Genomic DNA, 26684 nt, shown 5'->3' with positions numbered 1-26684 from the left:
TCCGTGATTACATGTATCTAGAAACCAAAATAATTTCCCAGTCAAAGAATCAAAATTATGTGTGGATTGATATAATTTATATGCAAAATATTCAAGTGAAAATTCAAAAGGTCACTCCATTACTAGTACATGTACATGTTCTATGCTGATTTCATGCCAAGTATAGGTAGCTTACATCGTCATCTCACTGTAGCTATTGTTGATAGTCCCATGAAATATGTTTGTAATTGATATCCAACATAATTGAGCAAAAATTTTATTCATTTCTTCGTAGAAAGGATTTATTACGTACTTTTACGTCTTCACCCATTTGAAAATATACATCCCCCGAAAAAAAATTAAAATATAGAGAGTAGAAAAATTTTTTTATTTAACAACATATCACATTTATAAATCTGAATGCCGTAAAAACGAAATCAAAACATATTCGTGTGGAATAAGATATACCGGTATCTTATTCCAAAAAGAAAAGAAAAGAAAAATGAGAATGATTTTAGATATTTTAAGTATGTCACAAATAGTTTTTTACAATTTTTGCCAAAAACAATATATACAAAAACAAAATTCAAAAAAAAAAAAAAAAAAAAAAAAAAAAAAAAAACACCATCCAAAACAAAACGAAAAAAAAAATAATAATAACAAACAAAACAAGAGGCCCATGGGACCACATCGCTCACCTGAGCAACAATGGGCGTTCAAAAGATATTGTGCCATATGGTCCATCGGTAGAATAACAAATAAATAATATAAAGTATTCGAATTTTACACTTATTTTTGCATACACGTAATCTTTGACATTGAACCTTCATGAAATACTATTTTTTACCAGAATTAGAAAATCCTACGCAAGATATTAAACTAAACATTTGGTAGGGGTACACTGTTAAGTTATTAACTTCCAATTCCCTATATTTTCGTTCTCTTCCCCCCCCCCCCCAACTTTGTAAAGCGATCAAAATATATGAGAGCATATAGGTACAATTTTTTCATCCACAACTTACTAGTTATTGTATTTAAAAAAAAATATATAATAGTCATTGTTTTTTATTTAAAAAATCCTACATGTATAGATGTGAAGAAGAAAATTGTACCTCAACGTGCTCAATTCCTCAAATTAAAAACATTCAAAAATTTTATTTGTCTTTTCCATTATAATTAAATGACTGTTAATTAAATGACGGATAATTTTCCGCTGTTATATTTTCTTAGGAATAGCGATAATTACTTTATTCCCGCAACAGAAATGTGTCAGAACTATGGAAACTGTATTAAAGATGTCGTTTTTATTTACTCGTGTCTAAAAAACTATCAAAATTGATGTTCGCCTAGGTTTGAGTCATATTTTGTTCACATCAGTTTATTACATTCAGCTTAAGATTTTTAACTTGGTATTTCCTATTCAGCATTTAAAATGGAAAAAAGAATGGCCTAAGATTTTCAATTCTTTTATTCACTCAAGACCATTTCACTGGTATTTGGGGTTCAAAATCAGTTTATACCAATGAACACAAACAGTTACACAGTCAAGGATCACATGTACATGCAGTAGGAGTAATAATGACGAAAAAAAGGTTAAGTTTACAATACAATAAGTTGTTAAAGTTGGTTTCTGGAAGAACAGACTTTGAAAATTTTCTTAATAAATATTGACCAAATTTTTTCCTTTTTTAATCTTTAGTTTTTAAGATCTGTGTACAAACATAGAATTGTGAGCAAATCTCTGTATCTTGCTTATAATTCGAAGCTTAACACTCAAATATGGTTAGTAAATAGAAATTGTAAACAATTAAACACAAGAAACATGCACTATAACAAATAAAGAACACAATTTATTTTTTCGAAATGAATCATATATATACATGTACTATATACCTACATATTTCCGTCAGCGATATCAAACTCTATTTAAACTGAATAAACTCGAGAAAATACCGAGCATCTCAACAAAACCTATTGCATTAATCTACCATTACGCAAAAGATAATGCCGAATTACCGATAGAATGAATTGTATTTCAGTACTTTTTTGATACATCAGGTTTTGCTTAATTTGCGCAGGTAAACAGTTAACTGTTTGATTTACCGAAGTCTCTGTTTGATTTGATACGTAAAAATCACGAAATACAGACGATAGTTCCCAGGTTACAAAGCATAAATAATGAAAACAAAACGAAAATCAGAACAAGCTAACACCAACGTCATGTGTGAAAACTGTCAACGCATTGTAATATTTAGCCTCAATTTACTTCACAAAATCGGCACCAATTAATATATTTAAATTTGCATGTTTCAAAAATTTCCCTTCATACGCGAACTGTTGCATAGCAAGCAATTTCATCATAGTCAGATTGACCCTTTTTCGTATAATGTCAAGGCTGCTTTAAACAAAGAACCTCGTTTTAGAAGTATGGATATACGAGTCTTCAAGTTGGTAAAACGGGTATGCAAACCCGGGCCGTGGCAAAATAAAAGCCGGGGCAGATCGGCAATCGTCAATTCCAAATACGCATTATTTTGCAGTAATATTTACAGCGAATACAAATATACTGGTCCATCAAATATCCTGACATTTTAATGAGATTGGCAGATTATTACCTGCCAATCTTTTGTTTTGCTCAGGCCAAGTCTTGCCTACCCATTTTACCGTATGCCGAACCCGAAGCTATTAAACTGATTGAAACACGCCTTTCCTTTATTATCATTTTCGTAATAACTCAGATTTGAAACAGAATTAGCACTTAATTTTTGCAATTTGTATTTTCCTTGCCATAAGGATTATTAATGCTAAACTACGTTGAATTGGACTCGGTAGATCTTGAGAAGAAGATTTTTAAAAATGCACCCCCTTTTTCTACAGTTTCAAGGTTTTCTCCGCTTTGAATACAGATCGGACTTTTATTTCTGCAATTTATATTCGCCCTCCCATAAGGATGCTTTGTGCCAAATTTGGTTGAAATTGGATAAGCGGTTTTAGAGAAGTTTAAAATGTAAAAAGTTTACAGACGGACAGACAGACGGACGGACGGACGGACGGACGGACGGACGATGGACAAAATGTGATCAGAATAGCTCACTTGAGCTTTTAGCTCAGGTGAGCAAAAAACCCTAACCCACCCACACACATGCCAACAGTTTAGTTAAAAATCGATGCAAAATTTAACATTTGCTTTAATTTTTATTTTTGTTTTTAATTTTAATTTTACATTATATTACATACATGTATAAAGAGCATTTTTTAAATATTTTACATAATTTTGAAATAAAAGTGCATCAAATGTAACCAACTTTTCACTACATTAATTAACTAAGAAATGAACTTGATTGTTTAAGAAACCCATACTGATAGGCGGTAGAATAGTAGTCGTGGTCATATGCCCGAATGGGTTGAAAGCTGAAAAGAAATAAGAAATGTTCATTCAACTTAATTTCTATATTGTATTTCATTCCAAAAAAGAAATGAACTAATTCAATTCAAACAGTTGTGATTAATGACTGCAAAGTTATTATAATTAATTTACATCAAATAGATTAAGAGAGTATTGCATATCTGCGTGTACAAGTATCACTTAGACTGCGTAAACGGTTCCCCCGTACCTTGTGACAAAGACGATATACATGTATAACATATTTGACAGTTTTCTCGCTACGCCACCAATCAAACAATTTTAACACTATTCTCTGAAAATTGTTTAAACACACTAAAAGTAGTGATGTTGCCCTCCCAAAACATGTTTGCTTCACGAAAAATAGTTATATTGTCCTCCCGAAACTGTGATATCACTTCAATTATTCTTCAAATTAATAGAAATAACATATTATTTAGGTGGTATAATAATGAATAATATATAAATTTATCACATGTTTAGCTCAATATGCTGTGGATGTCACTAATGTAATTAATTTTTGATATTATATTGTGTGTTCACATGTGTAAAGTTGTAAATTCGAAGCATTTAATATTTTTAATTTTTTTTCATAAATTGATTAAAATATGTTCGAAAATTAAGCGTTTGTTTGTTGATTTTTAAGGAACCATTTCGATGCTTAAAGTTTTTGACGTCTTGCAATAAATTCGTTGTGCAGCTCCCAGTTATAATTTTTACAGAAAAGACCGAGGTTTAACAAAAGACGTGTTAAAACTTTTGATAAAAAGAACTCGCATGATTTGCGATGGTATTGATTTTTATCCGACTCGTTGTGCGTTTTCTATCCCCTCGCCAAGGATCGGGAATAGAAAACACACAACTCGTTGGATAAAAAATCATGCCATCGCAAATCATGAGGGTACCGATATATGTTATTATGCGGTTAATTATTACTAAGTAAACGGTTTTGATTTAGAACGTATTTATTTATTTTTTCTAACGATATCTTAATGACAGAATGGAAACTATTTTTGATTTTCATGGCATTGATCATAATACAGATACTTGTCACAAACACGGCCATACATGTACGTTTATCTACACTTTCTCGATTGTTCATGCCCACGTTGCAGTTAAATACACTCTCACCAAAAATGCCAACTGACGGCACTCTTTATCTTCTCTTTAGATCATAACTGTGTAACGATTTTTAGACTTCATTTACTACTTTTAGACGAAGAGCTCGCTATAAAGATAGGGAAAAGTTCAGATTTCAGAGCTGAAATATTTGGTTTATTTCTTTACTGGATCATAGTTTACGGCCAAAAATAACCTGTTTTTTAAATTCAGATCTAATGGTTAATTTGTTGATCATCCAGCCTCCTTTAATTATTTACGAATCATGTAACGATTCAAAATATTTCATCTGCATTTTCCCCCCACATTATCAAAATTAGATGTGTTCTTGATCCTTTATCATAAACACCCAAACAACCTACTATTGCTTGAATTGAGAGTACATACAGGTAAATATTAACGTTGTGAATTTAAATTATACGTTTATTATTAAGAGACTAAAGATTTCATCTGAATCCCCCCCCCCCCATTATTAAATGTGTTCTTGATTTTATATAAAAATAACCTCAAATGTGTACGACTGCATGATTTGAGAGTATACATACAGGTAAATATTATTATTATACTTTCATGTTATATACTGAAATCTGATTGGTTTAGACGCAGTTGATAATCCGTTTTATTACCCTCAGCGTTAGCAACACACTTAGCAACGGGTAACACAACGCATCGTAACAAGCGCGTAAATTATGCGCGCACGGTTCGCCGTGAAATTCACGTCATTTCTATATAAAAGCAGTAAAAAAAATCTCTAAAATTAAGACATTCAGTATAATAAAATAAATAGTGCCTGTTTGGGAGGATAACAGTTGAAATTGACAACCCTCGAAAACCATTGTCAACCGACGCGAAGCGGAGGTTGACAATGGTTTTCTCGGGGTGTCAATTTCAATTGTACCCTCCCAAACAGCACTATTTATATAATGTTATACAATTGAAGCATACATATATTATTCAGAGGCTATATATTTCAACAGAGTAGTTATTATAACGCTTATATATATATATATATATATATATATATATATATATATATATATATATATATATATATATATATATATAAATCTGATTTAGGCATTGAGGAGACCATACCCTAAAATGTAGTTTAGGGAGACAATATACAAAATTTTTATATGTGCATATTTTTTATTGCAAATAGTCATTTAGAGGTCTTCAAGATTCAAATAACTTTACATGTGTTTTAATTTTTCAATATATCTTGTCCTTAAAAAAATACAGCAAAAATGGTCTCCTTAATATTTTGTTACTCTCTCATAAGGCTTAAGGAGACCGTGCATATATTTTCATATATATTTTTTATGGCTTAAGTAGACCATTCTTTTTTCCCATAATTTTCATGATTTGCAAGTGCTCTATCATTTTTTATCGCCACGCAACATAGAATTAAGATATAATGCAAGGTCACCGTGTACATGTGCATGTATATGTAAGCTTTGTTAATATCTCACATAGTTGATGGTGTGGACTTTTAATATTCATAGATGGTCATTTAGAGGTCTGTGGAATGGCAATAATCTCACATCTGTTTTAATTTTTCATTACTATTAGCCCTTAAAAATATACTATATTGTCCCTCTAATATTTTGCTACTGTCTTATGCGGCTATGGGATACCGATAATACATTTTTATTAATATTACTTAATTAGGGTTTAGGTAGACCATTCTTTTTTTTACCATAACATTCGTGATTTGCAAGCCCTTTAATTTTCACTGTCCGGTTTTTTTTCGCATGTCACGAAATTTGCGAAAATGGGGAAAATATGTAGCATTTTAAATTTGCGTCCCTACTGAAGATTATCTTCTCAATTCAATCCATTCTACATGTATCCTAATGTGTTTTAGAATTTCACATTAATAAATGAAAAAAAAAAACATTTCAAGTTCATGAACAAACTTTACTAATCATCAAAACTAATTTCAAATAGATTTCATTTATAATTTATGGACCAGGGTGTAAACATTAGTTCAATTTTAAAAGTTTAAACAATTAATCATTTCAAATTTATTAATAGAGCAATCATTTCCATTCAAAATTCAGTGTACATAACATGTCCATTATTTTGGTGAACTTGCAGTTCAATTTCAACAGTTTCATTTTTTTCTGTGCAACAAAATCATGTATGTAAGGATCTGTAAATTTATGAAATCAAAATATTCATAATCTATTTTCAACCTTCATATTTCAAATTTCATACATTTCAAGAAAATAAAGCTTTTAAAATTGAGTTACTTAATATTCTTCATAATTCATATATAACAATAAAAAAAGGTGATCAAAGATCACGTATTGAATGAACCATTCATTAATAAATGTTAATGAATAACATTGATAATAAGTACACATGTAAGAAATTGACAAAGTTTAAAAGTTACTCTGGGAGCAAAAATGACTGATCAAATGCATGGCATAAAAAATATTAAAGGACGAACAGGATTATGCAGCTAAAAAAAATTCAAAATTTTCAAACATAAAGACATTAGGATGTCGTCTGCAATACATATCACGTTTAGGGGCCACTTTCTTGCCTTATAAGAAACAAAGGTAATCACAGATTACAAAGCACCGAGACGAGGCATCACCTTTATAAAGCATCACCTTTATGAGACCACCTTTATCATATTACCTGAAAATCATAGTTAATGATCTTGGATATCTATGGATACTGTTTCGAAACAATATCATATTACTATATCATATGTTAAAAAATTGGATAATAATCATATGTTCATTTCATATATTAATATAAGATACACACATATAATAATAAAAATAAAATACTGTAATAAATAATGATGCAATATGATATTGTAACATATGATATGACATAGTGTCATGTTAAATACATTATTGCATTTGATCACATAATACAATATCATAATATATGATACAATGTCATATCACATAATACATCACAATTTTGTAACACATTATATTATATTGTATACTTAAGTATGATATTGTATGATATTATATCATATTTGATACATAATATGATATTGTATCATAAGATACAATATAACTTGATTCAACATTGTATCAAATCATATGATACAATATCATGTGATACAGTAATATATTATATAATACAATATCACTTTATACAATATCGTATCATATGTTACAATATTATATATTCCAATATCAAATAATACTATTTCATGTGATAAAATAATATATTATATAAACCAATACCATTTTATACAATATCATATCATGTGATAAGATATTATATATTACAATACAATATTGTATCATATTATACCATATTAAATATGGCAATATAATATGAAACAATAGCATGTGATAAAATAGTATATAATACATTATCATTTTATACAACATTCCATCATAATAAAAAGTACTTTACATTACAATATAATGATACAATATCATATCATAATGCACAAAAATATTGATACAATATCCTACTAACTTTTTATAATATAATATATGATATAACATTGTATCATATAAAACAATAGTGTATCAAATCTGACAATACTATATCATATGAATCATGTTATATCATTTAACAACAAACACATCTATCAATCAGGTTAGAGTGAGGTAGGATATTCTTTTTAAACATCCTTGATAATAGAGATCAGGATCTGAAACTGAAGCAACCTCTATGATTCATTTATATTATAGTTAAATTAACTATGCAAGCTATTGTCTATAAATCATGTGACCTGTTCCAAAATAACTAAACCTCATCCAGCATCCAAAACCTATGACTCAGATTCGGCATTCAAGCCTGCCAGATGCATCAGTATCATAAGACGCATCATCAATTCAAGTTTGGTTAAGTTAGGACCAGTCATTACTAAGATATATTTTTAGCATCCTTGATTATGAAGATCAGGCTCTGCATCTGAAGCTACCTTTGCAATTCATTTATATTATAGTTAAATCAACTATGCAAGTTTGAAATAGTACTAAATAAATTTAATATATGACCTGTTCCAAAAAACATAACCTCATCCAGCATCCGAAACCTATGGCTAAGATTCAGCATACAAGCCTTTCAGGTGCATCAGTATCTTAAGATGCATCATCCATGCAAGTTTGGATCAGTAGTAATTTAGAAATTGCTATCAAAGGCCACCTGCACCAAAAACTTTAACCTGTTCCAAAAACCTTAACCTCCAGCATCTAAAATTCATTGCCCAGATTCAGCATCCAAGTTTTTCAAGTTCATAAAAAGGTCCAGATGCATCATCCATGCAAGTTTGGTGAAGATAGGACAAGAAATAACTAAGATAAAGGACCTGCAACAAAAACTTTTACCAGGTCCGGACGCCAACGCCAGCAGTATAGCATAAGTTCCCCCGAACTTCGTCTCGGTGAGCTAAAAATAAATTATCATACATGCCCTACGTCTTGTTGTTACATTAAAATTACATTATATGTAAAATGATGAGATTCATGTTTGCTTTTTCATTGATTTCATTTCATTTAATTTTTTAAATGTCCTAAGTCTTGTTGTTTTTCTCTCGTTGAAGATTTTAGATCTAATCTTCAAAAATTTGGTCCTCTCATCAAGCCGTTCCAATGAATACATTTCATGTTTTTCCAAAAACTCCTGGATTTCTCTTTTACCTTGAAAAGATTTTAAAAATAATATGAACAATCAGAATTATTATATTGTTACATATTCATGTAAAAAGGATAATACCTATGTATAGATTCAAGGCATACCATACTCTGTATGGTTTTTGCTTCCACTACTTCTTGCTGAAAATTTTGATTTTCATAAATACATTCATGCTCGAACTACATTCATCCACTTATATGTCAAGATTATCTGTTTTGAAATGCCCCCTCTACCGCTTTAGGCTTCAATACACAACCCAAAATAGAAAGCCTATAGGGATTTTGCCTTGCATCGGCCATGAAATAGCCTGAATGACATAATTGAAAAATTGTATGAGGTATTTCAAGTGGGTTCCGAATGGTGAAAAGATGTAAACATTTCACATTATAAATCTCCATGAGAAATTTGTTTCTATTCCTGTAACGGTCACCTGAGTAGCATATAACCCATACACAAACTTGTCGAGGAGTCTCATATATGCATTTAATTAATTAGGTTTTATTCTGGAGTAGAAAAATTATAAATTAGTAATGACGGCCACCTCCCTGCCTGAAATCTTTCAAAAAGAACTGTGAAACCTACAATTTTGGCAAAAAACTTAAAAGATCGGGTCTACAAAATCATGAATTCAGTTTCCTTTCAGGTGTGTGGGAGTAAAAAGGATAATTTTTTAACATTATATGCAATAACACCTATACATCCATTTTGGCCCTGCCCTAGAGTTAAAACCCATACTCCAGGGGACATGAAAATTAAAATTTCAGTAGAGGCTTTCCTGGTAAACATAATTATAGGTCAGTTTTTTATACAGATGTGTGAGAATAGAGAAGAAAATGTTATAACATTATATGCATTAACACTATATTGCCTCCCCCCTCATGTCCTGAACCCCTGACCCAGGGGCCATGAATTTTACAATTTAGGTAGAGGAGTTAGTGGACATCGTAACCATGTATTCAGTTTTTTGCCCACATGTGTGGGAGTAGAGAAGAAGATTGTTTAAGATTTAAAACATTTTACTATATGGCCATATTGGCCCCACCCTAGAGCCTGAACCCCTGACCCTGGGGTCATAAATTTCACAATTTTGGTAGAGGGCTTCATGGACTTTATAACCAGATATATATATATATATATATATATATGGGAGTAGAAAAGAAGATTTTCTAAGATTTAATACATTTTTACTATATGGCCATATTGGCCCCACCCTAGAGCCTGAACCCCTGACCCAGGGGTCATGAATTTCACAATATGGACATCATAATCATGCATTTAGTTTTAACAAATATATATGGGGTAGAGAAGAAGATTTTCTAAGATTAAATACATATATACTATATGGCCATACTGGCCCCATTCTAGAGCCTGAACCCCTGACCCAGGGGCCATGAATTTCACAATTTATGTAGAGGGCTTCATGGACATTATAACTATGCAACCAGTTTTTTCCTAACATGTGTGGGAATAGAGAAGAATATTTTTTAAAATTTTGCTCTTTTTTTGCAAATTTGGCCCCACATGTGGCGCCCCGGGGGTAGTAGAGCCATGAATTTTACAATTTAGATTCCTCTCACCATAGAGATGCCTTACATCAAAAATGGTAATAATCAGCCCTGTAGTTTTTAAGAAGAAGTTAAAAATGTAAAATTGTTAAGGCACGATGCACGATAACGGACGAAAACGGATTGCAATAAACTCAGGTGACCTAAAAATTGCTAATTCATCAAATTGTGGATAGATAGACCAAGCAACAGAGATATATCACCTGAGCTGCTTTTAGTCTTCTTGGCTGCAACTGGGCTTGCAAGAACTTTAGTTCCATTATCATCTTCGATCTCAAAGAAGCACTCTGTAATAACAATATCATGAATATCTTACTTTGCAAATACTAAGGACAGGCATGCATAAAACGTAATGAAAAGAGAAAACATTATGGATGGGTTTTAATTATTAAACGATGCAAATCAATGTACCATTGTCCTCTTAAATAAAGAAAGAAAATTATTGAGAAAAGTTTTTATCATTTCAATAATATGACTTCTATTACCCCCCCCCCCCCCCCCACCACTACCACACACAGATTCACACCAATAAAAAAAAAGACTGATCACCTTGTGGTGTAACATCCGATGCATTTGCATTTCCACTCTCGCAGGGTTTGGACATCAAATCTTCTTCAGTCACATGTGATTCAGGTGCTGTACTTGGACCTTTAGGATTGTGCACATGTAACTCCGACACTCACCCTTTTAGATAAAATTTCAAAAATGTATACAAATACAAAAATTATTTAATGAAGAAAAAAAAAAAAAGAAATACATACACAGTGATTTACCACACTAAAGCACTGCCCATATGCAAATGTGGGGGTATTTTACCCAGTTTTAAGCTTAAGTGTAAATTTTCCCTTACATGTAAATAATCCCTTTTACAGTATTGAAAGTGGTACTCAGCAAATGTTATTAAACACTTTACATTTTCATTACTATCTGAACATTTCTTGAAAGTCAAATGGAATTGTGCACTACAGCCTCTGTCACAAGTCACAAGGAAATAACTCCATCTATACATTGTCATTCAAAAGCCAGAAGCCTAACACCTAGCTGCAATAATGTAGCCCTCTCCTGTTTTTTGTTGTTGTTTTTTTTTTTTTTGGGGGGGGGGGGGGGGGGGGAGTAAACATCAGTTATGAAACATCGGAGAGGGCTACATTGTTGCAGCTACATATGTATGACTATCCTATTATCAAACAAGAAAAACATTCACAAAATAGATTGAAACAAACCTATCAAGTTGACTTCTTTCATCACAGGAACTGAGAGAGGGAAAACAATGGTATGGAACTGCAAAAGATCAAAGAATCGTTATTGCATAAATAAAGTTTAAAACAAGAAATCTTTTAAAGAAACAGTTGCCCCTTTTGTGGCTTTATCAATCTTAAAATGATTACTTTCTTTCACAAGTCAAAATTAATTATTCTTACTAGACTTTGACCCGTGCGTGCACGGGTTGACATTGCATATGATATCGGACATTCACTACATCGACGCACCGTATTGTTTACAATTACATAACCAAGCTTTAAGCCTACAATAATGCTATTAATTTCACTACACTCTGCTTAGTTATAATAATCTGACAGGAATGCCTCCCATATACCCGTAATGTAGCAGAAAATTGCAGAATCGCCCCGAATTGATTTTTGAGAAAAATAATGAAGTTGTATTGAAAATAACAGTCAAATTATTCATAACAAACCATTCTGAGGCTGTAAATACTTTTCATCTAAATATTTAATTCATATTATTGAAGGATTCAACACTTTTTTGCTCGCTTCAAAATTACACACCATGTTGATATTCGGATCTCTTGGGATTTTACTCTAACACAGTGTATTTATATTTAGGAATATTATTACATATAGGAGAATTTATTACATCCATTACATTCCACTCATATCATGGAAATCAAATGCATTATCACAGCATTAGGGAGACCAGACAAACATGTTAATTGTTATACATAATAACGTTGCAACTTTGATTCTAATTCATTTACTTTGTTCAAAATGCTCACTGTTTTCTCTGAGGTTCAAGATGTCCTGTTTTTCCATTGCGTTGCGGCTAGCTCTCAATAAATCTGTGGTGGACTCTGTATAAAAGTACTATATATTGTATTGTAAATACAAGCTTCAACATTTACTTTTTAAATCATTGCACATTTTATTCCTTATGACTAATTAAAATAAATATTACAAATATATTACCGGTACATCCATTACATTCCACTCATATCATGGAAATCAAATACATTCTTTTCATACAGCCTTCGGCATATCGGAGTATCAATAGCATAATTCTTGACTAATTATACTCGGGCTCGCTCTTCAAAGAATTCAAACCATGTGACGTCAGTAGTATATATAGCACCGCCATGTATCTATCACTCATATTTTTTCTTGGCGCACTTCGTGCGGGCTCAGCTTAACTTACGGTTTGTTATCATATTAAAACTGAGACGTTGTCTTTGTTAACACGTGGTTCACGTGTTTGTTCGTTTTTAATGACTTAACTGCTTGAAAGAACTATATATGATAAGAGTTAAATTTGGCCCCCATAATTCACCATTTTTTAAAGTGTTTCGGGTACAATAAAATGTTATGTTATAATATAGAAGAGTTGATGTAAAATATATTTTTCACATATTTGTTTGATTTATTTGCACTCACTTGCAGTATATGACATCAGAAGTGACGCGTTTTCTATAATTCAATCAAAATTAGTCGAAAATTGACATTTTTCATATCTTTTTACGAATGGGAAATAAAGAGCGCATGCTTGAACCAGGACAAATTTTTTGTCACTTATTAGACTTGGCTAGACACATCTCTGATTAAAATATTTTGTTGGTTCAAGCATGCGCTCTATGTTTCCTGAAAGAAAAACTGCTTGAAAACAAGCTTTTTTATGCTAAAATGCAAAAATGGCGGGAAATGGTTGTCTTTACAATGCCGTATTCTAAATTTTGGGCACTTGAATCAAAATGAACATTAAGTTTAAACATCACACATATATCTGTACGAAGAAAACAAAGAATTACAGTAAAATAATGATATTCCTTTTAGGGGGCCATTTTAGGCCCATACCATATATAGTCCTTTACGCTGGTGTATATTTCTTATACACACGTGGTTCACGTGTGAATTTCTTTGTTGACATTTTTACATGTCATCTTGTATCGAATCTGGGGACGAGGTCCTCTCTATAATGGCAGACTCTGATAATGATTCGTTTGAGGGTTTCGATAGCGATGCTATTCGAGAAGCAGAAAAAAGACTAGCTAAAAAATTGAACGAAGTTAAAGCAGTTACTAGAGCTAATTCTGCCACAGGTTCTGTGAGCAAAGACTTAAACAATAATGGTAATGACCAGAGTGAATGTGCACCGGCGAGGCCGGTAGCGAATTCTAAAGGTACAAAACGAAAGAAAGCAAATGGCAATAAAAATAAGACAAAGAAAACGAAGAAAGATGACAAGTTATCTGGTAAAGATATTACCAATGCACTAGTAAACATGGGTCAAGATGAGATAGATAAGTTTAAGGAACTCATGGGCATAAATGATTTAATTGGTTGTATTTACAATTTGCAACAAGATAGTGCAAGTACAAATCAGTCGATAGAACACGAGAGCATCTCTAGTGAGAATGAAAATCAAAACGAGTTTGATTTCTTTGCTGATAATGAATCAGAGAAAGACATAGAATTAAGTGATTGGGCAATACCAGATTGGTTTAGTTCAGATAAGAAAGGGAAAGATATTGATTCTAAACTGGCAGAAATGGTCAATACTTTGTGTATTAAAGAGGGTGAGACATCAAAAATTATTGAAGATAATCCAAGGCCAGCTAATTGCAATAATTTAGTAGCACCTAGGGTCAATACGGACATATGGAACATTTTACCAAAATTTGCCCAGAGTCGTGATTCTGGTTTTCAAGCAGTGCAAAAAACCATTGTTGCTGGTATTACACCTATACTCAGAATTGCTGAAATGATGAAGACAAATGACAAGTTCAAAGAGATAAGAAATCTGTTAAAACAGTCAATTATCGTGTTGTGTAATTCCATCTACCAAATTTCTCAAAAGAGACGATTTTTGATGAGAAGGGTTTTACCCAGTAGATTCCAAGACATATGTAATACATCTCAGCCCGTATCAGAACTTTTGTTTGGGGGCGATATTCAGAAAAAGATCAAAGAATTGTCAGACTTTGATAAATACAAAAGAGACAGGCCAAGGAACAACTCTTTTTATACTAACACAAGAGGAAGAAAGAATTACCCTTACAATTATAATTATGGTAGAGGTAGAGGATCAAACAGACCTTTTTTAGGGGGAAGAAATGCATATGGCAGAGAGATGAGAAATGTGGACAGAAGAGGAAAGAACAGATTTTAGAGAACGATGTGATTAAGGTAGGGAGACTAAAAAAATTTTGTTCATGAATGGAAGAAAATAACCAATGATCAATGGGTGTTGAAGACAATTCAAGGTTATGAAATTTCCTTTAATGAATTACCATATCAGAAAAACAGACCTTCTCAAATAGCTTTTGATACATACGAAACATCTCTTGTTGATGAAGAAGTGACTGAATTGTGGAAAAAGGGGGCAATTAGAGAAATTGATCTTTGTGATAGTCATTTTTTATCTAATATATTCGTGGTTCCAAAGAAAAATGGAAAGCTTAGACCCGTTATCAATTTACGATCTTTAAATGAATTTGTTACATATGAGAAGTTTAAACAAGAAAATTTGGGTCAAATTTTAAATCTCATTCAGAAAGGAGATCATTTTTGCAGTGTGGATTTGAAAGATGCATATTTAAGTGTACCTATTGCAAATGAATATCAAAAATATTTATGTTTTCAATGGAAGGAAAGATTCTATTGTTTTGTCGTACTTCCTTTTGGATTGTCTTCAGCACCCAGAATTTTTACAAAGATATTAAAGCCTGTGTATGCTTATTTTAGATCCATGGGTATCAGATGTACATATTATCTAGATGATTCATTAATAATGAACAAAAATATAGATGATTGTAGAAAGAATACTCAGATTATAATGAACACATTGAATACTTTGGGATTTCAAGTGAATCTTGATAAATCTGTGTCAGAACCCACTCAAATTATTGAATTTTTTGGGTTGATTATAGACTCCAGAAGTTTTAAGGTATATTTACCAAAGGAAAAAATTGAGAGATTATTAGAAGTAGCAAGAAAAATAATGGAACAAAGGTTTATTAAAATAAGAGATTTAGCTACTCTCATTGGATTAATTATTCATGCATGTAATGCCATCTCCCCAGGTCAACTTTATTATAGATCTTTGGAAAGGGATAAAATTAAGGCATTAAATAAAAATGACAAAGATTATGAAGGTCAGGCAACTTTATCTACTTTAAGTAGACTTGATCTAAACTGGTGGATAGAAAATATTGAGTTAAAGAATGGCAAACTTATTAGACTATCTCATGTAGATTACTGGATAGAGACAGATGCCTCTCTTAAAGGCATGGGGGCTGTATTTGGAGATAAGAATTTTAGCAAGAGTTGGTCATCAGTGGAGGAGAAATTTCACATTAATTACCTCGAATTATTAGCAATATATTTAGCATTAAAATTCTTCTTTAAAGAGAAACATAATGTTCATATTGGAGTGAAATGTGACAATACAACAGCCATTTCTTATGTCAATAATATGGGTGGAATGATTTCACAAGATATGGATTATTTAGCAAGAAATATTTGGGAATGGTGTTTTAAAAGAAATATCTGGGTGACGTGTCAATACTTGCCTGGTAAATCAAATGAATTAGCAGATTATTTTTCAAGAGAAACATCTAGTTCAGCAGAATGGTCATTGAAACCAGAAATATATGAAAGAATTTTGAAACAATATTTTTCTCCTGATGTTGATCTTTTTGCATCATTTGCCAATCATAAAATTGAAAAGTTTGTTACATGGAAATATTGTCCACAAGCATGGAAAATCGATGCTTTTTCCTTTACATGGAAGAATCTAAATCCATATATATTTCCACCTTTTCATCTATTGGGGAAAATTTTGAATAAAATAATTGAGGATAAGGTCGATAAAGCTATTGTAGTGTTTCCAGTTTGGAAATCTCAATCTTGGTTTCCTTTACTTCTCTCAATGCTCATTTCTGTTCCAGTTAGGCTGCCAAGGCACACAGATTTAATGACAGATGGAGAGCGGAAGCATCCCCTCAACAAAACAATCTTACTAGCCGCAGCACTTATATCTGGAAAACATTGGAGAATCGAGGGTTTCCAAAAGACATTAGAATCGTCCTGCTCTCATCATGCAGAAAATCAACAAGGAAGCAGTATGACCTTGCTTGGAAAAATTTCATATTTTGGTGTGATAAACGGAATAGATCTGCAAATGAAATTACTGAGAAAGAACTAATGTCATATTTGTTTAGTATCTTCAAAAATGGAAAATCATATTCCACGATAAATACTCATAAAGTGGCAGTGACTCAGACTTTAGCTCTGAACGATGGTAAATGGAGTAAGAATTCTATATCTTTAACTAAGTTTATGAAAGGATTGTTCAACCTGAGACCATCTTTACCGAAATACAAGTTGACATGGGATGTGTCTAAAGTATTAACCTTTTTGAAAAGTTTGTTTCCTTTGGAGTCTTTGGACATTAAATTTCTCACATTGAAACTGTGTACCTTGTTAGCATTGACTACGGCGGCTAGAGCTCAGACATTAGTGTGTATGAATATTAAGAATATGTGTTTAAATTCAGATAGTGTTGTGTTTTATTTTACGTCATTGTTGAAAACATCCAGACCAGGAAGGTCTTATTCTATTTCATTGCAAAAATATAGTGATAAGAAATTATGTGTTGTGTCGACACTTCATGAATATCTCAAAAGAACGAAGAAAAGGAGAAAGTGTGATCAACTTTTGGTGTCATATAAGACTTTCAATAAAGTATCTACTAGTACAGTGGCAAGATGGATCAAAGATGTTATGGGAAGTGCAGGAATAGATATCACTTATTTCAAAGCACACTCTATTCGTTCAGCTGCATCTTCTTCAGCATTAAGGAGTGGTGCCTCATTGACGGATATACTTAAAACTGGTGACTGGTCTTCTTCCAAGAATTTTAAAAAATTCTATTGTAGAGATACATGTAATGTTACAGCAAGTAATAACAACACTAAAACATTTATGAATGCTGTTTTGCAAATGTAGTTGTTGTTGACACAGTCTTAAATTGTTTTTTGAATAAATGGTTGATTTAATTTATTGTCAATTCTTTGAACATGCTATTGATACTCCGATATGCCGAAGGCTGTATGAAAAGAATGGGCCCCTCATCCAAGCATACCCTTGATGTGATGGATGAGGGACATTCTTGGAGTACAGCCGGAGGCTGAGGAGTATCAACATTCCCAACCCATGTGAAACATTCATGCCCGCCACTAGTTTCTAATTGACAATAAATTTTCTTTAAATTATGAGTGATAGATACATGGCGGTGCTATATATACTACTGACGTCACATGGTTTGAATTCTTTGAAGAGCGAGCCCGAGTATAATTAGTCAAGAATTATGCTATTGATACTCCTCAGCCTCCGGCTGTACTCCAAGAATGTCCCTCATCCATCACATCCAGGGTATGCTTGGATGAGGGGCCCATTATCCCAGCATTAAGGAGACCAAGCCCCAGGATCACATAATAACATTGCAACATTTAGTTAAATTCATTTACCTTGTTCAAAATACTCAGTGTTTTCTCTGTGGGTCAAGATGTCATGTTTTCCCATTGTGTTGCGGCTAGATCTCAATGAATTTGGGGTGGACTCTGTAAAAAGTACCAATATATTGTATTGCAATTTCAAGTCTCTAAGTTTACTTCTTTATATCATTGCTAAGTTTATTCCTAATGATTAATAAAAATAAATATAACAAATATATTACATCCATTACATTCCACTAATATCATGGAAATCTAATGCATTATCACAGCATTAGGGAGACCAGACAAACAATTTTATTATACTTTCATGTTAAATGTTAAATACTGAAATCTGATTGGTTTAGACGCAGTTGGTAATCCGTTCTATTACCCTCAGCATTAGCAACACACTTGGCAATTGGTAACACAACGAACTGTTACATGCGCTTAAATTATGAGCGTACGGTTTGTCGTAGAATTTACTTCATTTCTAAATAAAAGCAGTAAAATTTTCTTTAGAAATAAGACATTCAGTAAAATAAAATGAATAGTGCCTGTTTGGGAGGGTATCTATTGAAATTGACACCCCTCGAAAACCATTGTCAACCTCCGCTCACTGCTTTACCTTAGGGTCAAGCTGTCCTGTTTTTCCATTGTGTTGCAGCTAGATCTCAGTGAAACTGGGGTGGGCTCTGTAAAAAAGTACCAATATATTGTATCATAAATACATGCTTCTAAGTTTTCTTCTTTATCTCTTTGCAAAACTTATTCCTAATGACTTATACATGTACTTATAAGTATAACAAATATATTACATCCATTACATTCCACTCATATCATGGAAATCAAATGCATTATCACAGCATTAGGGAGACCAAGCCCCAAGATCACGAGCAATCTTAGACTTGAGTAGTAAATTGTACACTGTCAGTGGCGTAGCTACCATGTATGCTTATATGCCTGAGCATGCACATCATTTGGGGGAAAAATCAGTAAAAAAATAAAGAAAAAAAAAATATAAAAAAAGAATTCAAGTATTAAGGTCCATACTTTGTTATTCCATCAGCCCGTTTCCGTCACTCGGTCCTACTTTATCCGAAATCAATGCTAAACAAAGACGTATTAAGCACCAAATATAGCCACACAATATGGTCTTAAAGTACCATATTAAAGAAACAGTACACAATGGATGTACCTAAAAAGGCAACTATTTATTTTGCAGTTGAACTTAGTTTTACACATTTTAAATTTCCCCGATAGAATATCACAGCTTTATTGAGATATTCATTACCATAAACTATGTGAAAATGAACTTAAGAATAAAAGCTTTGAGTGGGTCAAAGGCAAATGTCAAAAAAAATTTCTTCTTTTAACTTTTAATAAGTTTTGTGATTTTATTTTATGCCTAAACTATAGCCAAAACAATTTTAACTGCCTAAAAATAGGCTTAAATAGTAAGCATTCCTTTCAATTTCTGCTTTAATTTTTGGTGTTAAAAATCGTCAGAATCCATGAGCTTCCTGGGGCTTTCGCCCCCTGGGCTTTGTCCTGGACCCACTGGGGGCCTCATGGTGGCCCCCACACCCCCTGCCATTTTAAGCATGCACTTCGTTTCAGGTCTAGCTACCCAACTGACTGTATTAATGTTTCTTGCTTAAAAACATAATAACATTGCAACATTGAATTTAATTCATTTACCTGCTTCAAAATGCTCACTGTTTTCTCTGAGGGTCAAGATGCCCTGTTTTTCCATTGTGTTGCGGCTAGCTCTCAATGAATTTGGGGTGGACTCTGTAAAAATACCAATATATTGTATTGTAAATACAAGCTTCTACGTTTACTTTTTTAAATCATTGCAAATTTTATTCCTAATGATTAAACAAAATAAATATAACTGTTACAAATATATTACATCCAGTACATTCCACTCATATCATGTAAATCTAATGCATTATCACAGCATTAGGGAGACCAGATCAACATGTAGATTGTTATACACAACTACATTTCAAAGTATATCTAGTTAATATAAATGGATTTACTTTAGTCTGAATTAAAATGACTGGGCTCTCAGCGTCTTGTTCTTTCAGGTATTTTTTGCAAAGTGAAAATGGACTGCAGATGCAAAATTATTCTTTAAATAATAAAATTACCCAAAACCTTCTTATTTTCATCTGATTCAGAATCAGAACTTGGCGAGTAGTTTGATACACTAAATGGGTCAGAATCCACATCAGAGGGAACTGAAAGAAATTAAAACAATATTATAAATTATGAAATTTTCTTTCATAAACATTCATCAATTATTAGTTTACCACATTTGGTAATTGATGTTTCTTTTTTATAAATCTGACAACAGACCACTGACTAAATCAAACTTTTCAGCCATGGTACAAAAACAAGACTGTACCAATATTCAGTGAAAAATGAATTCCAATTCAGATTGATGCTTAAATTAACTAACCTACCAAATCTGATAATTCTATGTAAATGTATATTTTTCAAGAAGTACATTCTGTAAACAATTTGCAAAATATACATATTTACTACAGAAACAGATTTTGTAATTTATCTAACAAAAAACAATTTTGTTCTGCAAAGGAGACCCTCCACATTAGTGACAGATTCACAATGCACACTGACTTATATTAATAGCTTTTTGTTGGCATGGATGTTAGCGCGAGTGGGTCATGATGTGGGAATAAGTTGGGGTGACTGGAGAAAACCCACGTGTCCAAGCAGGCGACCAATGTACCCTATCATATACAACAACTGTCGATCATGGGGATTAAACTTGGGTTGCAGTGGTGATAAGCAGGTGCATTGTCCACTGCACAACTGGACACCTCTTTCAAGCTTTTAATTTAATAGTGCTTGATAATGAAAACAAAATAAATCTATTCAGGTCAGTACAAGAACCGTATATAATGTTAAAATTGAAAGAAAATCAAACAACTATAAACAAAATAAAGTGAAATAAAACCTAACAAAACCATTACCAAAATCAAAAGGATATCACAGCCTTTTCTGAAATCAATCAAAACTAGTACCAGTAAAAACATGTACATGAACAGGGGCTAGTGTTGTCACGATGATTGAATTTCAATCAATGATCAGTTGAAAAGGTTGTCGATTTATCATAATCGATTTTAGATTTTATAATCAATTATACTCAGTCTGGGTTTATTACATTAATATTATACCTATCATTTTGTTTTCTAATCTGTATTGAATGAAATGAAAACTGTTGTGAGCTGGGGGTTTTCTTCAATCTCAAAAGATGTGCAACATTCTACCTAATAAAAATACAGCAAAAGTCTTATAAGCTTTTAAAAGGAAGTGAAAATAGCACTTATATATTTTAGATTATACATAGCATAAAATTTAGTGCCCCATATTATTGAATTTAATATAATTTGTTACCGATTCGATTATTGACCGATCATCAGATGGCAAGAGACAACCAATTCTGCTGATTAATTGATCACGATTTTTAACCTATTTAACAACACTAACAGAAGTTTTAGGCTTGTTTTTCAATAAAAACATATAAATTATATCTATTCTGATACTTTTTAAATTCTTGAGAAAAACCTATTTTTTAGATTAGTTTAAAACAAATCAATGTACGAAAAAATGCAAAAACAAAACCAAAGCCAGATAACAAGATATCCAAAGCCTGATTGTAAATCACTAAACTCTCTCTTAATAATTATTTTTTGTGTATAATTAATCCAACCATTTTCCTACCTTGCTGCGCCACCGCAAGCTTTTCCCATCACAACCATAGTCATATACATGAAGTATCTCTTCCCCAACCACAATGTCTCTCTTAGCAAACAATCATAGGTATTCCCTTCCATTAAACACTCTGAGTTTATGGTGGAGTTTGCATCGTCCTTGCCATCATTTACAAACTGGCAGATACATGTATGGTTGTTCACTCCTGACAGCATCAATACTACAGTGTACATAAAAAGAAATCAAACCTTAAATAAGAAGCATATAATTACTGGTATTTTTGCTTGACTTAATTAGAATTGTTTATAGTTATTTCTAGAAACATTACTGCCATACATAAATGTTAAAATATTACATTTAGCTGCAGGTCTGTATCTCCTGGTCTGAAAAAAAAATTTGGATAAACGTTGCTTCAATTTTTTTTTTTTACATCAGGAGCTACATACCTCCAGCTTCATGTAAATATGTATAAATCGTATTACCAAAGTTCTTTTCCATTATATTTATAGATAAATATTTTGTTTTCTGTGCTTGTCTTCAGTCTCTCCTCCCCATCCTGTCCTTTTAATGTTTCTCCTGCAGGAGAAAATCTCCACTGACATGACTGGTTGTGCTAATAACTCCAAAACCTACATTAAAACCACAAGCACCTGTGTGAAAGCATTGTTTATATGCAAAGAAAACTTTTGGATTCATAAACATCTACATTAAGCCCCATTCACAATTGGCGTACGAGCACTTTACAACTCTTTGCGAACGGAATGTTTTAGATTCGCACGAGCTCTCTCATATATTGCATGAGGTCTCGCATTTGTTGCATGCGTTTTAGTGCTTGCATCAAGTCTCCTTAAAAATTGTGGACATGCACACTATTCAGACGCGACTGAATGCGATCCAAATCATCGCAGTGCAATGCACAAACAATATATAGTACGAACATTTTACAACATTTTGTATACTCGCAAGAGTGCAGGTGCATGCTTTTTAAAGGTCATAAGATGAATCGCTGCTGTAGAGAGAGAGAGAGAGAGAGAGAGAGAGAGAGAGAGAGAGAGAGAGAGAGAGTTGAATGTGATAATAGTCTACCATATATCATATGTGCATGTTCTAGTGAGAACATACATTAAATTGGTAAACAACAAAATATTTACAACCATCGACCATTTTTAATGCTATCATGTATGAAACATGTCATGTTATTCTAATAAATCAACAATTACAGGGGGAAGGGCGCCCCGGGTGCGCATAAACATTAAAATTAATACAAGTATCAAAAAGTAGTTTTAAAAGTGTTGCTACATTGGTCATGCTTCTGGATTGAATGTTTTTGAGAGCACATTGTGCACAACGCTGTGTAATCAAGACATACATGTTTTGCCTGGTCAACAGATCACACTCAGCCCAACGGGAATCTGCAGACACATTGTTTACATTATTATTAATCATCAAAAGCCAAAAATTTTACAAACCTGATAATATCCGAAAAGCCAAACGAGAGTGATACTATGATGTCACATTTGTAAATGTGGGTCACAATTGTAAATGTGGGGTGAGCATCCCGGTTGTAAACATGGAGGCCTGACTATCTTACCTATAATAAGTCAATTCGTACATAGAATAGTCGGCTATCTTTCCACTATACAAGTGAAAAAGAGCAACTGATCTTAATTTGCTTTTAATTCATTTAGGTAACAAGGGGTACATGTACATATATCTACATTACGTACATAATTAATTTAAAACAATATTACTGGTACATATAACTGTAATATAGAAAATTCTTCATGTCGATCTATTTACATAAAGCGACATTCTTCGGTTAACTTTTCTGTCCATTTTCAATAAACTAGCTATATATAATTACAGGGATTTTTCAGCCTTTTTTTTTTTTGAAAATGCCAATTTTTTTGGAATTGGGAAAATTGTATCGACAATTTCATGCGGTTGGGAGAAATCATATGTTGCATACATCATGATTTCTGAATTTATTATCATAATGGAAAATCAAAGAGCTAGACTTTAATTGAATAGAATCTAATTAACTTCACAATATAGATATATGTATAATATTCCTATATTTAGTTATTAGAACAAGTCTTTTTCCTTGAAATAAACACCTTCAACACTGGTCATAAAAGTATTACATTATTAAGAATTTATCAACATCCCCTTTTAAATTGAGAATGTATTTTTCTGTTTGAAATATTTCATAACATTTACCTTTTACTTTTATATCAGTCTAGTGTGTGTAAAAAAAAACATGTACCATTTACAGTACTGTACTGTATACCACAAAATAACGATGTTTTAGAAAAACAGAGGAAAATCGGATTAAAAGTTGGCGATGTTTACAGCGTGTTTGGAAACTTTTATGACTGCAGTTTTGCTAAATGAGTTTAATCATTTGTTAATACTGAACGAACATTTATGGACATTCTGGTTATTTTAACAAGTATTTTTTGATAAGAAATAAACATAAGAACTATTTACCAGTTGGGGAAAAATACTGCTATACTAATTGGGATCATAATTTGGACAGCTGCTGAAGTGAACTTATTTCCAATTGGGAATGGGGACGACTTTTGCTCTGGAGAAGGTACTGATAAATCCTTGAATTACATATTACATCAAACGTACAGTGGAAATGAAAATCATGCTTTTATTGTTAACTTCGTTTCGAATGTCCTCGAAGATTAATCAACATTTGGTGTAAAATAGTCAAGTTGCACACATTATCGCCCTATTTTATTTGAATATTTAAAAAAAAAACTTCATAAAAACATTACTTTGTTCAATTGTAGTAGGATTATCAAAAGTACTTACCATAAAATGGCTTTGATTCCTAAAAGGCAACACGCTGGCGTTAAAAGGTCCATTGTTTTAACCCGAGACGTTCCGAGAGTACTCGGAACAAATGGCGGAGAGCACTTGCCAAATGTTCAAACATGGTCAAGAAATTAACGACTTTTTTTCTAGTTAGGCTTTATACATAAAAAGTGAAAAAGTATTTTGAAAACAAGTTCATTTAGAATAATTAAAGGCTAAACAAATTATATATGATTTTTTGCAATATTGCAAGTTTTCGTTGGTCTCCTAAATGCAGAAAAATAGTCATTGCTAATTATACGATGGAGGCAGATTGAATTCATTTTTACGAAAAAATATAGACAAAAGGCAACTATTGGATGTCAAATAATAGACACATTGATGCATTTTAGGCAAAGACACACCGTTCATTCATTTAAAGATAAGCCAATTACATTTTAGACAAGGTCAAAATAATACGGAGACCAAAATATGTCTCCCTAATCTACTGGTCTCCCTAATAAAGATAAAATAATACAATCGGTCTACCAAATGCATAAGTCAGGTATATATATATATATTTACCAGTTAAACTAAGTTCATAAGACCCCCTTTTATCTTTTACTACGGGGTTTACGGTTGGGGGAACCTTCCAAGAAAATCGGTCGTCACTTGAGCCTCCATCGAAATAAACTAAAAAACGGCTTCAAATCACATACCATAAATTACTTCCTTACAAAATAATTAATAAATGAAAAAAAAATGATTTTTTTTAAATATTTGCATAATCCTTAAAAAGTTCCAAATCATTTCTGTACTTTTTTTTGGCAAACATTAATTGAAAGTCAGTCCAAAGTTTCTTGGATCAATTTAAGTTCAGTTTTTTATCTCTACGTAAATATCGTTCATACAGATCGGTTTATAACATTCATATGTATATTTTTGGCTGAAAACTATGGTGTTATTTCAGCAAATGACTAATTACTTACTGAAGTAAGAGTTTAGTTAGCTGATCGATTTCAACAACCTAAAATCCAAACTTTTAATTTTGAGTCGAGTTGACATTTACTTACATACAAACGATATTAAGACCAGTAAAGACGCCCTCCCGTCAACCATGTTTAACAATTTGTACCTGCTATTCACAAATATACACTATCGATTAGGTGAATGCTTATCTGCAGGATACAACTACGTAATGACTTGTTTTGTCGAAGAATTAAAACAGTTAATAGTGTAAGTTCATGTAGAAATAAAAACAATTGAACTTCGGTGCGGATTTAAAAGGTTACAAGGAATTTGAGATGAACAGACAATGTATATCTTATCAAAGCGATAATCATGTTTTCTGGATCCCTTGTACGTATGATTTTTCCGAAGAGATTTCATTGTATTTGTATTACTTACTGAAGTAAGAGTTTAGTTAGCTGATCGATTTCAACTACCTAAAATCCAAACTTTTTTAATTTTGAGTCGAGTTGACATTTACTTACATACAAACGATATTAAGACCAGTATAAAACATATACATTTTACACTAAATATCACTCCTTTGATATCAAGTCGTAATATGAATATATTTTTACTTAACAAAACTAAGTGTTCACTCTTATAATTAAAAAGTGATTTTAAAAATCATAATGCTATGGAAATTTTGATATTTTGTAAGCTATGTTTCTCAAAAATAAAAGACAGACCATTTATATTTGAGAATCCTATATAC

The 26684-nt window shown here is 32.1% G+C and overlaps 2 protein-coding genes and 2 long non-coding RNA genes across 17 annotated transcripts in view; 2 read left to right on the top strand and 2 right to left on the bottom strand.

Moving 5' to 3' along the window:
• LOC136270733 (uncharacterized) overlaps positions 1-26684 on the top strand; it is a 31796-nt gene that overhangs the window by 988 nt on the left and 4124 nt on the right. The gene's annotated exons all lie outside the window — the stretch shown is intronic.
• LOC136270734 (uncharacterized) lies at positions 3240-26325 on the bottom strand. The gene is made up of 3 exons (XR_010708582.1): positions 26035-26325; positions 25547-25654; positions 3240-3390 (listed from the first exon to the last, which is right to left on the bottom strand). It is a non-coding gene; the product is annotated as an uncharacterized lncRNA (long non-coding RNA).
• Positions 6401-25209, bottom strand: LOC117687501 (uncharacterized). Of its 13 annotated transcripts, none has more exons than XM_066068467.1 (13): positions 24980-25209; positions 24647-24765; positions 23626-23747; positions 22639-22785; positions 22166-22376; positions 20569-20658; positions 20114-20206; positions 18449-18541; positions 12686-12778; positions 11913-11970; positions 11239-11373; positions 10893-10976; positions 6401-9129 (listed from the first exon to the last, which is right to left on the bottom strand). In XM_066068467.1, exons 7-11 carry the CDS (start codon positions 20166-20168, stop codon positions 11340-11342), a joined length of 333 nt encoding a protein of 110 aa, XP_065924539.1. In that variant the 5' UTR covers positions 20169-20206; positions 20569-20658; positions 22166-22376; positions 22639-22785; positions 23626-23747; positions 24647-24765; positions 24980-25209; the 3' UTR covers positions 6401-9129; positions 10893-10976; positions 11239-11339. The 13 variants fall into 13 exon arrangements, 12 of the variants coding, with proteins under 12 accessions (XP_065924539.1, XP_065924551.1, XP_065924546.1 ...); XM_066068479.1 differs by having other exon boundaries at positions 12704-12778; XR_010708335.1 differs by lacking the exon at positions 18449-18541 and having other exon boundaries at positions 12704-12778; positions 24980-25208.
• LOC117681662 (uncharacterized) lies at positions 13791-17977 on the top strand. Of its 2 annotated transcripts, none has more exons than XM_066069513.1 (2): positions 13791-15104; positions 16872-17977. In XM_066069513.1, the coding sequence occupies exon 1, from the start codon at positions 13852-13854 to the stop codon at positions 15085-15087; it is 1236 nt and encodes a 411-aa protein (XP_065925585.1). In that variant the 5' UTR covers positions 13791-13851; the 3' UTR covers positions 15088-15104; positions 16872-17977. The 2 variants fall into 2 exon arrangements, with proteins under 2 accessions (XP_065925585.1, XP_065925584.1); XM_066069512.1 differs by having other exon boundaries at positions 16868-17977.

This window comes from Magallana gigas, chromosome 8, assembly GCF_963853765.1.
Source record: "Magallana gigas chromosome 8, xbMagGiga1.1, whole genome shotgun sequence".
Taxonomy (NCBI): Eukaryota; Metazoa; Mollusca; class Bivalvia; order Ostreida; family Ostreidae; genus Magallana; species Magallana gigas.
This window is presented reverse-complemented; position numbering and strand designations above follow the sequence as displayed.